At 40.5% G+C, this 16,050-nt stretch overlaps 1 protein-coding gene across 1 annotated transcript in view; it reads left to right on the top strand.

Moving 5' to 3' along the window:
• LOC126209900 (uncharacterized) overlaps positions 1 to 2,571 on the top strand; it is a 148,121-nt gene extending 145,550 nt beyond the window's left edge. The window contains exon 10 of the mRNA XM_049939022.1: positions 1,545 to 2,571. Coding sequence (XP_049794979.1) covers positions 1,545 to 1,653 — 109 coding nt within the window. The 3' untranslated portion in view covers positions 1,654 to 2,571. The remainder of the gene's footprint in view (positions 1 to 1,544) is intronic.
• The last annotated feature ends 13,479 nt before the right edge of the window (positions 2,572 to 16,050 follow it).

Here is a 16,050-nt window from a genome sequence, read left to right as displayed (position 1 = left end):
ATCATGGAATGGAAACACACAGCAACAGATCGTACCAGCGTGACTTCAAACACTTTGCTACAGGAAATGTTCAAAATGTCCTCCGTTAGCGAGGATACATGCATCCACCCTCCATCGCATGGAATCCCTGAGGCGCTGATGCAGCCCTGGAGAATGGCGTATTGTATCACAGCCGTCCACAATACGAGCACGAAGAGTCTCTACCTTTGGTACCGCGGTTGCGTAGACAAGAGCTTTCAAATGCCCCCATAAAGTCAAGAGGGTTGAGGTCAGGAGAGCGTGGAGGCCATGGAATTGGTCCGCCTCTACCAATCCATCGGTGACCGAATCTGTTGTAGAGAAGCGTACGAACACTTCGACTGAAATTTGCAGGAGCTCCATCGTGCATGAACCACATGTTTTGTCGTACTTGTAAAGGCACATATTCTAGCAGCACAGGTAGAGTATCCCGTATGAAACCATGATAACGTGCTCTATTGAGAGGAGGTGGAAGAACATGGGGCCCAATCAAGACATCATCAACAATGCCTGCCCAAACGATCACAGAAAATCTGTGTTGATGACGTGATTGCACAACATGTTGATTGTCCAAATTTACAATTTGATCACATTGGAATGAAGCCTCATCCGTAAAGAGAACATTTGCACTGAAATGAGGAGTGACACATTGTTGGATGAACCATTCGCAGAAGTGTACCTGTGGAGGCCAATCAGATGCTGATAGTGCCTGCACACTCTGTACATGGTATGGAAACAACTGGTTCTCCCGTAGCACTCTCCATACAGTGACGTGGTCAACGCTACCTTGTACAGCAGCAACTTCTCTGATGCTGACATTAGGGTTATTGTCAACTGCACGAAGAATTGCCTCGTCTATTGCAGGTGTCCTCGTCGTTCTAGGTCTTCCCCTGTCGCGAGTCATAGGCTGGAATGTTCCGTGCTCCCTAAGACGCCGATCAACTGCTTCGAACGTCTTCCTGTCGGGACACCTTCGTTCTGGAGATCTGTCTCGATACAAACGTACCGCGCCACGGCTATTGCCCCGTGCTAATCCATACATCAAATGGGCATCTGACAACTCCGCATTTGTAAACATTGCACTGACTGCAAAACCACGTTCGTGATGAACACTAACCTGTTGATGCTACGTTGCTGTAGAGCAATGAGTCGCATGTCAACACAAGCACCGAAGTCAACATTACCTTCCTTCAATTGGGCCAACTGGCGGTGAATAGAGGAAGTACAGTACATACTGACGAAACTAAAATGAGCTCTAACATGGAAATTAAGCGTTTCCGGATACATGTTCACATAACATATTTTCTTTATTTGTGTGTGAGGAATGTTTCCTGAACGTTTGGCCGTACCTTTTTGTAACACCCTGTATATATGCTGTACAACTTGTATATATGTAACTTGCCTTTGTCAATTGCTGTAATAGTTAAACGAAAATAAAATTTCATTCAATTCAATTTATTGTACATTGAAACTGTGCCGAGCTGTTTGCGGAAAACGTTCTAAAAACGTCTTTTGTTTGTTCACAGGGTCCGTGGCGACGCTTCCGTGACGCACCACCTGAACGACGTGATGTCGGCCGTGAGGAGGGGGGACTGCTCGGCATTCTCCTGCTCGTCTCTGCCGGGACCGCGGTAGATGGCGCCACCCAGCGACTTGTCGAGGCTGCATTGAGGTGGCCACGAGAAGGCGGTGACGCGAGACGATCGAGAAGGCGGCGGAGTGCTTCCACCGCCTGTGTCAGAGACGCTAATAGCGACTGGCCAATGGTGCACACTGTGTTGTGTTCTGATAACCTAGCGAACTGGAGCCTCTCTACCGCGACTGATGTTCGGTTGACTCTAACGCTCGCAACTGAGAAATGCCCTGCACAAGGGAAGAGGAGAATTTACTGTGACACGTACAGTAAGCACGAGCAGGTCCATCCGTCCTTACTCAAAGCAAGAAAGTCCGTCCACTGCATCACATTCAGCAGAACTGTTCCTTGGGAGAAATAAGGCTGTTTGCAGCTCGTATTGTACGACACGAACCAGGAGACACGCAAACGCACTAAAATATTTTTACTGTTCTCTAAGAAGACTCTACCACGATCAGGCTGCCTCGACAGAAATCGAATGGCATTGACAGGTATTTATCGCTGGTCGCTGGCAACGTTAGCTAGCAGACGACTCAATGTTTCATGCGCCTACGTCAGTACAAATAGAAATGAAAAGCATTAAAATGTTAAATGCAACAGAGTTCTGCAACATCTTATTTATCGGCATGTTTGTCGCATTTAACATTGTGTTGGATGCAAGCTTACAATAGTAGCAGCCAGAGAGCGCTCTACACCTGTCACTGTATTTCGATTTCTACCGTTTCAGACACTCGCCGATAGTGCACGTACAGTAATGAATCTTCAACGCAACTAGCTTCCTAACGGAATTTCCCATGAGAAAGCCAATCTCAGACGTGTTGTTAGAATTCTTGTTCACGGACGGATTCGCCATTCGCCCTCAACATCATCTCAGACACAACAAAAGTCACTGTTGCGACAAGTGTAGACAACATCCCATCCAGCTGACCCTCCATTTCAGAACTACAGATTGTGGTGTTCTGAGACACAAGACATGCGAACTGTTTTAGTTGAACAAAGTGTAATCTCGCATCTAAAACTATTTTCTCTCTCTTTCTTTGACTTTTTTCCCTTTTTACTCCAGGCCTGCTGACTGATAGAATGCGAGAGCTGGTGACACAACAACTGAGTTGTTTAAAGACCCTTCTGTCGCAAACTTAGAAGTAAAAAATGACCTCAGATATAAAATGCATGTACATAAATTGGACATAAAATATAGTAACTTCAAAGTATGTACATTTCATCTATTACAGGGAAATATTACTGGGCTCTCGATTTGGAACCAGCTGCATGCAAGTGTGATCATCATCAATATATCATCATCATCATGACCATTACGTCATCATCATCAATACATCATCATGACTCTTATTGCATCATCATTTGCAACAAGCTGACTGCAGATATCACCATCAATACATCATCATCCTCATTACATCATCATCCTCATTACATCATCATCGTAATTACACCATCATCATCATTACATCATCATCATCATTACATCATCATCATCATCACTTCCATTACATCATCATCATCATTATATCATCACATTAACAGTACATCAGCAAAATTGCATCGTTATTGTCGTTATTACATCGTCATCATCATCATTATGAGAACTACATCATCATCATTACTATTACCATTACATTACCATCATCATCATCATCATCGCCATCCTTACTATTACATCCTCATTATAATAATTATATCTCCCCACCTAATGATCATCATTATTACATCATCATGACTTCCTGACAGTTTTGGGGAGCATAGGCCATTCACAGAGATCTCCAGATGACTCTGCATTTGGCCGTGACTTTCATTTCTGCCATTTATTTCGCCTCCTGGAATTATTCCTCATCAACAGCGCATTTCCAGACGTTTCCATCCTTTCTGATATCTGTTGCACTCTCAGTTTAGGAATCCCTCCTCAACAGCACCAACTGGCTTCCTAAGCATACTTCCTGACTATCTCCATTTTTTCCTATTTATTTTTAAAGTGAATAGTCTCCTCTCAGTAGCTTTCCACGCATTTTCATGTGATATCCCATGTGACCATGGGATCTGCAGAATATGTCGGGCGACCTACCACCTTTCACATCTGTAGAAGACAGACATAATAATCACTGCTGCATCTTCAATTTTTTTTCTTGACTTATTAATACGTTAATAATTTTTGCAAAGTTTGATGACTATGTCACTGACTTTCTGTCTGAAAGTTGTAACGCTTTCGTCTGCCCCACCTGTCATCGTAAGTGTGTTGTCACGCTAGACAAAGAGGTAACCTTATTATAGTGAATCTCCAGTTTTGCTATGATTCTCTAACTATCGGGCAGGACTGCCTGCCAACAACGTCGCCGTTCTTTTTCTGACAGCCATTCCGTTGCATTTCGTACGGGGACATACAGATCTGCCACGACCCAAACTTCGCGTCTCTGAATACGATCGATGTCTGTTGTGTTATTTGCGAATAAGCTCACTAGGACTACAGGAAGCACTTAGAAGTGGACATTCGCCTTCCCTTGTGGCCGTATTTCTTTCATTCTCTTCCTGTGGACTAGCTCTCTCACTTCAGAGCGTGTTGTTCCAGTTTTCTTCTTTGGTTTTTTCTGTTGGTCAACGTGCCGTTTGTGACTTTTGGACCGAAAGATAAAGCAATGTCGGTCGTCTTTTGGTGCAGTTCCTGTCAATATAAGATCAGTTTTGATATCGCCAATCCATTCCGCCTTGTCCGTCTCGGCTTCACTCCCGTTGCCGCAGAAGTCGACTGTTTCTTTTGCAAGTCTGTCTGGGCTTGCTGTGTTAATGTCTCCATGGAATCTTAACATGTGTTTTCTAAATTCATTTGTGTACTGGTATTGTTTCTATTTTCTGTTTGCCTCAGAGTCACTTTTGTTAGTCTACAAGTTTTGGATCGAGTAAGTTTCTTATGATTATGCCCGCATCTCGTGGTCGTGCGGTAGCGTTCTCGCTTCCCACGCCCGGGTTCCCGGGTTCGATTCCCGGCGGGGTCAGGGATTTTCTCTGCCTCGTGATGGCTGGGTGTTGTGTGATGTCCTTAGGTTAGTTAGGTTTACGTAGTTCTAAGTTCTAGGGGACTGATGACCATAGATGTTAAGTCCCATAGTGCTCAGAGCCATTTCTTATGATTATGCATACCTTCGGCTCAATGTTTTCAGTTACTGTTTTACTGTTCAAAATAGATCCATAGAGACATTCTAGTTTAATTACTGTTATATAATAACTTTATTTCATGTGCTTTAGATACATTTCCTGTTGTAGACATTTTGGGTAAATCGGTATGCACTTTCCACCTTCTGGCATCTAACTTCGTTTGCTTTTGTTTCGATTCCATTTTCGTCAAGGTTTCACTGAGGCATGTAAACGGAGGAACTAGTTTGATCTTGGCACGTTTCGTCTCCATTAATTTCCTTTTCTTTGTTTCTTCATACATAAATGACTTTCCGATCGTTGAGTAATGCTCAAGAATTGGCCGTGCTAGCGTCCCGTATGCGATTTCGTATAGAGGTGCATTGTGCTCTCCCAGAACCATCCCCTACTACTGAATCCACGTATTCATCGTATTTCATATCGCTTCTCTAAATATTAAACCACTTCATGTGCTGCGTATGGTCACCAGTAATCTTGTAACCTACACTGCTTTACTCACCGTTACCTATACTGATATCGTGATGGCGACATTAACACGGTGGACTGAAGCGGTGTGGTCTTCAGGCTTTGGTCGATAACCCGAAAATACTAGGGCGGCATTAAAATTTTTCTTAAAAAATCAATCAAGGATTAGTTTTTTTTAAATAAATGATTTTATTGTTTTTCAGAATATCCCGCTTTACCAAAAATACATTTTTTTGCATTCTATGAAACCATCCTTAAAGCAATGATGTCTCTCTCTCTTCCTTAGACAGCTTCAGAGAACAGGCTTTTATAATATTCCGCTGCTTCGTCAGGTGATGAAAAATTGCTTCCACGCATTTTATCTTCACTATTTGGAACCAAAAAGTAATCACAAGATGGTAAGATGCAAGATGCTGGAATGTCCACGGTACTCCTACCGTATATTCCACTATGCGTGGGAACAGCAAGCTGGGAAACATGTCCTGAACATAATACCTTTTGATCCGTAGGCTACGGTGTACATAATACGATTTGATCTGATTTATGTTTTTCGGCACTAAATTACTGTGGGAAAGAATACGAAATGACCCGATATGACTCAATGGCGTTAAAGTGCGTACCACAATTACAATGAAAACGCATCAAACTTTATTTTGCTTCCGGCTGCATTTAATACGCTTTAAAACGTGTTCCTTATACGAACAAATCTCATTTGTTTTTAGAACCATGGCTTTTTAAGACAAATCTCAGTGTTCTCATAGTATTTCATCAGTTTGATATTTAACTAGCGGAGTCGCTAAGAACACCATTCCTCAGAACGAGAGAAAGCTGAGAGTGAATAAGGAAGCCTGGAAGCTGGGAGATGGCCTCCAGCGAGGAACCAATCCCGTAAAATATGCAAACGGCCCGCTTCCTGAATAACGCAGGCTGGGAAAACGCATTGCTTTCTCTCTGCGCTTTCTCCGAAACCGGAAGGCAGCCAAGAAACTCGATGTGTTTCACTTTCAGTTTCCTCCGGCCGCTTGCCTCCTGGCTGTAGAGGCAGTCCATCAGACTTATGACAGCTAAATACCGCCGTGTCCGTAACGACTTCTCTAGACGTCTCTCTTTCCGCGGCCATTACAAAGGCGTTCGCCTTATGTGCTAATGCGATGCCGCTTTCGCGGGAACTTCTTGAAGGCGCTTTCCGCCGATGTCCTCCGGCACGACTGTCTCTCTATTCCACGAGGCGCCTTTCTAAAGAAAGAGCCGTTCTCAAATAAAATGAAAACAATTATTATTGTTATTATTATTTACGTATGGGCCCAATAGGTCCACGCGAGGTGCAAGCAATCAGTGTCGATTTTGTTGGTTGGCCTTCCTTCCTGTCCAAATTTGTTTCATCCTTTAAGAATGAAGTCTCTTTCTTTCACCACACCACGGTGTTCCAGTCCGTTTTCTTATTTCTCTCTGACCAACTTTCCAATCACATATCTTTTGCCTGAATATTTTTCTATCTCTAACGTCTGCCTGAGTTATATCAGCTACTTTAAGGTCCTCCTTAATCGCAGCAATCCTTTTAACTGGCTCAGTTTTGGCCTTGCTTCTGTTTTCGTAGAATTCTACTATTTATTTTGTCAACATAGTGGCTGTCATTCTTTTAATGCGGCCATTACATTTAAGTCTTCGTTTTCTCATGTCACCATGTATGTCTGTCTACTCTTCTATTTCCTTATTACTTCTCAGCCTATAAGTTTCTCCGTCAGTAATTGGGTCCTAGTATTTCCCTAATTATCTTTCTTTTGAATTTCTTCAATATCCCTCTTTCTATTTAAAATTAAAGTTCCTGTCCCATAAAGACACTGAGGTTTGATTACAGCGCCGTAATTCCTAAGTTTACTGAATTTAGAAAGTGATTTTTTACTATAAATATTTTGTGCTAATCTGAATGCAGTTGGCATTTTTTTGATAGCAAACTTCGTTTGCAGCTTTTTCCAGACAGTTTTCTTGCATTATTTCCCCCAAGTATTTAAACTGAGAAATTTTTTTTATTTTTCCATATTTCGTGTTCAAAAACTTTTATTATTATTATTATTATTCGAATTTAGCAAACTCAGATCGACGTGAATCAGCTGATTTATGTCATCATATTCTTTACCTTTTCTTGCACCCAAACCTCCAGATGTCAGAAACTGAGATCGGTGCCAAACGTTGTACGTCTATAGAGTATCAAGAAAAACACCGATTTAGTTCGTGTTGTATGCTGTTGTCCTGTAGAACATGGGTAAATAGTAATTAAAAGTGCCACCAGAACTACAGAACACAGGAAAAGCGTATCTGTGAGGGATGGTTTAGGAGATCTCGCGTATGTCGGTTGGTAGAGCGTAATGTCGTTCTTCTAAAGGTCCCGCGTTCAAACCCCATCGACGACATTTTTTCTAACTGCTTACGCGTGGAACTATTTCTGGGAGAACATTTTCCTGACATGTAAAAGGACTTTTCGGAGATAGTAGTAATGTTCTTTCGGCAGTCTGCTTTCGCTTCGTTAGTTGACAGTAGCAAACGTGTGAGCACATTTGCATAGCTAGTGTGGCGTTCTGTCGGACATGTGTAACAGAACACCGCACCTATCTATTCAAATGTACTCTATAGGTTCACTGCTGTAAACTAACGAAGCGAAAGTAGATTGCCGAAAAAACATTGTTATAAACTCCGAAAAGTCCTTTTACATGTCAAGATAAAGATCTCCCATATAAAAATTCCACACGTGAACAATTAAAAAAAAATTGTCACCAGTGGGGTTTGAACGCTAGATCTTCAGAACATCACCCTCTACCAACTGACCTACGCTCACAGAAACGCTTTTCCTGTGCTCTGTAGTTCTGATATTACTTTTAGTTACCGTTTACGCATGTTCTACAGGACGACAGCATACAGCACGAACTAAACCGGTGTTTTCCTTGATACTCTACCGATATACAACGAATGGTACCGAATACCGATCTGAGTGTCTGAAATATGGAGGTTTGGTAAACTGTCTCCATCTGTTACTCCCAACTCCTGTAGATTTTTCTTACTTCTATAAACCACGAAATTTGGGTTTTTGTCACAAATGTTTGATTCTTTTGCCACCCTCTTCTAATCCATTCTTTTAAAGTGGCCATAAAGTGTAATCCTCAGCTTTCTCGTTGTATTTATTACATTTTCAGTTTTTTTATACACACACATCGTTGTTGCTTCTCAGTTTCCACATCCCACTTTCATACTTTAGACCCAAATTTTTCGAATTATTCTTTCTTCTCCAAATCATTTAACTGTTTGGCTGTGCTTATGGAGATGAGACATAAAGACGCACAGTTTTAATCACCACAATGCAATGATTCAATTTCGTAAAGTATTAAGAGATAAGGATTTCTTATTGCATGTGTCCTGTGTTAAGTGGAACTCCATTTCCGTTTTTCTGGCTCTATTTATGTCAGATGCTTTGTCCAGAGCATTTAGCTGAATTATTTGTCTTAAGTATTTAATCTCTAAACTTTCTTTATTTTTGCATATTTTGATTCCATATGTTTTGGTGCACATTTAACGCTGGTCATGTATACAGTTTTATCAAGTGAAATTTGTAATCCAGATTTTCTTTTGTCCTACATCGTGCAGAATGTTTATCTGTTTCATTGTTCCTTGTAGGCTCTCTGCTAAAATTGATAAATCGTCCGCAAAAACTAAGCAGTCCATTTAAAAGTTCTCTCTCTTCCTTACAAGCTTTACCTTATTTATGCCCCCTTCTTCTGTTCTTTTCCTCCATTTTCATATTAAATTTCCAAAACGCAATGCAATAATAATGGAAACAGCCCATTTCCCTATCTCATGCCTGTTTCAATTTCGAAAGTTTTTGATATTACACCTAAAAATTTAAATTTAAAAATTGTATAAGTTTGCTAAATGATTGCCATTGTTTTATTGTCAGCTCCAAGTTCTTCTAGGACTTTGAATAGTGTATCTCTATTGGGGGGAATCGTAGGCTTTTTTTTAAAAAATCAGCATAGGGTACTTGAAACTCTGGGCTCAAAGTTTCTTTTATCTGATTAAGGGCTTTGGGTTTAACACATGTTTGACACAATGATCTTCCTGTCCTAAAAACTACTGAAAATAAAAACAATATTGCGACAACTTTATTTTTACATGAAAGCATGGACAATAACCTACTTTTCAACATGATTTCCATCTATATCAAGGCACTTACCATATTGTACGACCAGCTTCTGAAATCCACCCTCACAGAATTCTTGCGCTTGATTTTTTAACCAGTATTGTACTGGCGTTTTACCATCATCTTCGTCATAGCGATGACCAGCAAGCTGCCTCACTACGTGTAAGAACAAGCGATAGACTCTAGATGCTAACTCAGGTGTACACAGAGGGTGACCAGATTGTTCCCAGCCATAATGTACGATGGGATACTGAGAGCGCCACGTCTTTTGTTTCAGATTACATGACGCAGGTGCTTTAAGATTTCACAGTAACTGTCTGCATTGACTGTGTTAATCCGATACAAAAAAAAAAAAAATGGACTAGCAAAATACCCTACTTGTCCCCCAAAACACTGTTCACATATTTTTTTCAGGCTGAAATTGTTTGCAGAAGCTTTTAAGTACTATTGTATTGAGTCTGGTGAAGGGAGAAACCCATGTTTCGTCACTACTGATAGTCTCCCTGTTCACATATTTTTTTCAGGCTGAAATTGTTTGCAGAAGCTTTTAAGTACTATTGTATTGAGTCTGGTGAAGGGAGAAACCCATGTTTCGTCACTACTGATAGTCTGGCTTATTCCCTTCTTCACTGTACCTCTTGAGGCACGTAAATGCACTGGCTAAAGGATTGAGTTCGTGCAACGAAATCGACAGTTTTGGAACCCAGCGTGCACACAACTTCCGATTTAAGCGGTCCGTCACAGTTTCATACAGAACACTCCTAAAAACGTGAGGAAAGGCATGAGATAATGATGAAATTGTGTAGTGTCCATCATCTAAAACTTTCTTATCGACTTCCTGCATCAGGTCATCAGTAATCACGGATGGTCGCCCACTGTGCACACCTGTGTGGCCGCCTTTAAATTCTCTACGCCACTTTCTAACCATCCTAGCGCTCATAGCGTTTCCTCTCTATACTTTTCTAATCTGCCGATGAATTTCGGCTGCTTTCACGTCTCTCGCATTTGAGAAACGAGTAACAGCGCGTATTTCATAATCGGCGATATTTTCAATCGGCTGAGCCATTTTACACGCGTATAACTAAATGTTCTTGCCAGCGAAAGAAACTGTAATAGCGTTTGTGTATAGCCAACAGTTGAAGGTGCTCTGCGCGCATGTGCAGTACAGCGACCCCAGAGCCCCAACGGCCATATTTCGAAACTCTTCAGTTGAGGTCGCAACTCAAAAACACTGTGCGTACATTGACTGATGATGTGTTGGCATACACATAGTCTTTTCAAAATAGTGTACACAACCTTGTTGCTGGATATTTCTCTAGTTAAAGTACACAAATGCACAGTTTTCGAGGAGTCGCCTATCTCGAAGCTTTAAAATTCAAAATGGCTATCTTCCTCCACAATGCATGATCGACAACGACCTTATTATAATTCATTTCATCAGGAATGATTCCTGGCTTCGAGCTCCTATTCTGGCTACATTGTTCGACGATCATTGGCAGGCAGTACCTCGCTGTAACTGTGGAAATTACTATTATTTCGAAAGTGAATATTAAACTTTTATTCAAGAAGATGGGGGAGGAATTTTTAAGAGTAAGCGCGCTTGTCCAACTGCACCTCAATCACGTTTGGTAACAATCCTGCAACAAACAGTTTGTACATTGTTCTGTTCTGCCGATTGTGTACATTATTCTGAGACAAAAATTTTATGTCTGTATGCTTTAATTGAAGAGATATTAAATTATTTTGAGACACTTTCTAATGTAGCCACATGGAGGTAAGTAAGTTGTCGTATTTGACGGAGTAAGGTTTCATTCCAAGCCCTACTTGCTAACGCAATTTGCCAGTCAACAGGATGTGGAGAATGTCATTCATACCTGTGGAATAGATGCCTACCAATCCGGCCTGTATGCACTGTGAATTATTGTAACATTTCTGCCTGTTGGTGTTGTTTTCTAAATCATGGATAAATCTGATACGCTGATCCATTCATAATTGTCCAGCACCGTCTTCTGGGCACAGTTATTTCACTCATCCACATTGATTATTCCTCTGTGTGTTTCAGGCTCTCTAATAACTTATTAATCATCTTTACAGCTCAAAATTGTCTTCCATCTCTCAGATCATTATTTATGCAATGAGAGCGTTTGGAGTATTATCACTGTCTTGCAGTACGAATCTCCGCTCAGGGTTTCTAGTAAACCAGTGATGTACAATACATTGTGAGCACCCAATGTATGGCTATAAGCTGCGAACAAAGTCGACAGACAATGAGAAGCAGCTGACCACTCTTTCACATTCGTTACTTTCCCTTCTTCTTTCTTTTTCTCCCTTTTTCCGTACGACAGCAGAATGAAAGCTAGATTACACCCACGTTCCATGTTTATTACTTGCTGTACGTTTTCTCATTGATTTTCCATAAGAAGCACGAGCGTTAAACACAAAGACTGAAAGTACATTCCTCAGAATATTTCTCAATTTATGATAATGTTAATTATTAAAATTGTTACATTCGACATTCCACTAACTATGCAAAAAGCTTTCACAGTAAAAGTGCTTTAGCAGCCTGTGTGAATAATTCGAACTCTGTTAGTTTTTTTTTTTTTGAAAAATCAAAATAAACTACATGACTCATTAATTGGGCTGTCTACCTGCACAACTACAGAACCGGTGAAGAATGTCATGATTGACTCCATATATGTATATAGTGATCACAAGTTGTTGTTTACTTCTTAACAATATTTATAATTATTTTATTGTACTTTTAATGTGTACATAATAATCTGTTATTGTGTTTTAATCTTACATTATGTCATATGTATTGTAGAATGATGTGGAACTTTATTTCGCTTATTGTGTATTAATTTATATCTATTTAAACAATAAAAACTGCCTCTACATCATTGTTTTAAGTCAAAACCTCTGAAATGGAACTCCTTTCTCTACAAAAATGTAATCCTGAAATGTAGCAAAACAGCCATTTCTTGCATATTAATGATTACATTACATACATTGTTCACTTGACAGACACATATCAAAGGCAACCTCAAAGATGGAGAACAAGTAACAGAAAGAAAACTATGTTGTTGTTGTTGTTGTGGTGGTGTTTTGACAGACACATATCAAAGGCAACCTCAAAGATGGAGAACAAGTAATAGAAAGAAAACTATGTTGTTGTTGTTGTTGTTGTTGTTGTGGTCTTCAGTCCAGAGACTGGTTTGATGCAGCTGTCCATGCTGCTCTATCCTATGCAAGATCTTCATTTTCAAATAACTACTGCACCCTATATCCTTCTGAATCTGCTTGGTGTATTCATCTCTTGGTCTCCCTCTACGATTTTTACTCTCCACACTTTCCTCCAGTACTAAATTGGTGACTTGATGCCTCAGAATGTGTCCTACCAACCGACCCCTTCTTCTAGACAAGTTGTGCCACAAATCCCTCTCTTCCCCAATTCTATTCAGTACCTCCAAATTAGTTACATGATCTACCCACCTAATCTTCAACATTCTTCGGTAGCACCAAATTTCGAAAACTTTTATTCTCTTCTTGTCTAAACAAAAAAATATGAGATATATTTGTAAAATGTATGATATCCTAATCTTCCTCAGATCCTAAGTGAGACTTTTCTCAAGAATACTGAAAAACTCAAAGATTTTATACATTTTTCTTTTGTACATTAATTAAAAAGTTTACCATATCATTTACATGCAAACATATCAAAATTAACAAGATAATTCCTAGGTTATTATAACCAAGCATCGCCAAAAAAGACAGTTTCAAAGTTTACATACGTAGATTGCCTGAACATAGTGCAATTGTGTCAGAGGACGATATTATATGGCATTCATATTATGTGATAAAGTTAATAATACTGTTCGTCTGTAATGTCTGTCCGCAACATTGAGCTCCGCGAATCTAGACATGTGGAGAGCGTAAGGTTGGCAGCACATTCATGTCACTGTATAAGCTAGGTGCCGGAATTCACTGTTAGTGGCTGCAGTTTTGTTGGGAGATAGGAATCAACATTATTACAACTATAACAATGAAATTAATTATTATATTAATTACAATTAAATACACTGTACTCACCAGTATCCCAGTAGGCGCTGGAAATGTTTTCCTCTTTCTTGAAGGCATAGTTCAACACGTTTACATTCATTCAGGAACACACTTACCAGTGTTTCTCGTGTTATCGATTGCAGGTAATCAATTACCGTCGTCTCCACTTCGTCTGTTGTCTTTGAGTTATTTTGATACCCAAATGTTTCAGTTGCACCCCACAGCGGCCAAAGACCTTTCGTAATTACTCAGGCTTCAAAGATTTCATCTAAAAGTCGTAGGGACTGGTGTGTCATATGACCAATAGCGTTGTCTTGTTGGAAAAATGGATGATTGATTTGATTTTCAATCAGCAGGGCAATAAATCGATAAATAATCTGCGATTAATATATATCGAAGGTGACGGTAGTAGGCCTATCCAAAACGATCGGCTCTATAATTTGCACTCGCGTTATGGCAAGCTACATTCCGCTGCGTGCAACGGCGTTTCTTTTAAGGCATGTAGATTCTATGATGACCAAGTTTGTGAATTTTCGGAATTAATGTAGCCAGATGGGTGAAACCAAGCCTCACTACTGGAAAAGTTTCGATCTATAACACCAACTCCACATTGGGTAACAAATTGCTGAAATCATTCACAATATGCTATTCGTTTCGCATGGTCCATGTAATGTAATTGTGCACAGCAGTTGTTTCTACGGGTGCATCCCCAGTTCTTTGATAATAGCTTTATGTGCTGCCATGTGAGATACTTCAGCCTCTTGCGATAATATCCTGACTAATTTTGTTGGACACCACAACTTAATGTCGAAATGTTGTCAAGCTTTGGTTCTGTGAAAATTGTGGGCGTATCAGTTCGTGGTGCATCATGAACTGGAACTGTTGTATGGAATTTGCAAATTACACTGAAGTGCCAAAGAAACTGGTATAGGTGTGCGTATTCAAATACAGAGATATGTAAACAGGCAGAATACGGCACTGCAATCAGCAACGCTTATATAAGACAAGAAGTGTCTGGCGCAGTTGTTAGATCGGTTACTGTTGCTATAATTGCAGATTATCAAGATTTAAGTGCGTTTTAACGTTGTGCTATAGTCGATGCACGAGCGATGGGACACAGCATCTCCGAGACAGCGATGAAATGGTGATATTGATATAATGTACAGTATCATGACATACCAAGTTTGGTACTCCTAGGGGCTGCGTCAAGGGCAGCATACTCCCCAGACTGAAAATCAATGGGACTTCACCAACACAGTGTACTGACTCCATGAGTTTGTCCTTTGAAGCAGTGAAGCATATATAGCGGATGCAGTGCCCCTCGCTCATCCAGAATTAGAAACATCCTTCGTACTGGTAGTTGACGCCAGTCAAATATCAAACAGGGCTGCTCTACAACAGTCTACATGAGGGCATGTGGCAACCTTTGGACTTCTACTCCCATAAGCTGTAATCATCTCAGCAGAACTAGACTACTGGAATTCCTCTTAATACCGTATATAAGGCAATAAAAACTTCTACCCACAAATGGAAGAAAAGGAGTTCACAATCCTTACAGACGTCAAGTCATTGATGTATCCATTTTGACAGAAAAACAACAATTGCTCACCTTGCCAGCACAACCAATTCATTTTCATAGCGCAATTCAGTACAATGTATTGGGTATTGGCAACGTGGTGGCCATTTACCTGTCTTACATCTATGGTATTTCAAACAGCTCACGCACTGGAGCCAACTTGCTGAGGCACAGACATTTGATCAAGAGCTTCAAAACTATCTCAACAATCCATAAACTGTGCTGGAATTGAGGTTAGCCGATGTGTTTGGTGCTGATGCCAAATCTGGAAAACTGAGGCCATTCTTACCAGTAGCATTTCGCAATCCTACCTTTGACGACCTGCACAAATAAGTCATCCTGGCATCAGGTCAACAGTTCACCTAGTCTTCCACCACTTTGTGTGGCTGAAATACAAAAAGACTGCGGTGAATGGACTGGCATGTGTGTCAGATGCCAATGGAGCAAGATCATCACACACATGCATCGGTTGGGAAATTTCCAATTATTAATGCGTGATTTGCATACATCCAAATCGATTTGTGAGTCCACTACCTTCCTCCAGCAGAGAATGATATATCCCTACCACGATCAGTCATCTTACTTGCTGGCATGAAGCAACCCCAGTGAATAACATATCTACGGAAACATTGGCATCCAGCTTCACATCAAGTTGGATTTCTTACTTTGGTTGGCCATTGCACATAAGGACTGATCATTGGTGCCAGTTCAAGTCATAGCTGTTCTGTTCTTCCAACTAACAAAGTTGTGTGGCACAGTGCACTGTTGGACCACCACCTACCACCCGGCCAGTAACAGTATGATAGAGCGCAGGCATTGCGCAGTCAAAGCGGAAATAGTGAGCCAAGATTTGGATTGGATGACAGCATTACCAGTTATATTACTGGGCCTACACATGACATATAAACTCGATTTAGATGAATCACGAGCATAATTTGTTTATGGTGAAAT

Source organism: Schistocerca nitens, chromosome 10, assembly GCF_023898315.1.
Source record: "Schistocerca nitens isolate TAMUIC-IGC-003100 chromosome 10, iqSchNite1.1, whole genome shotgun sequence".
NCBI lineage: Eukaryota > Metazoa > Arthropoda > Insecta > Orthoptera > Acrididae > Schistocerca > Schistocerca nitens.
The sequence above is the reverse complement of the archived record's forward strand: the minus strand, read 5'-3'. Positions and strand labels throughout refer to the sequence as shown.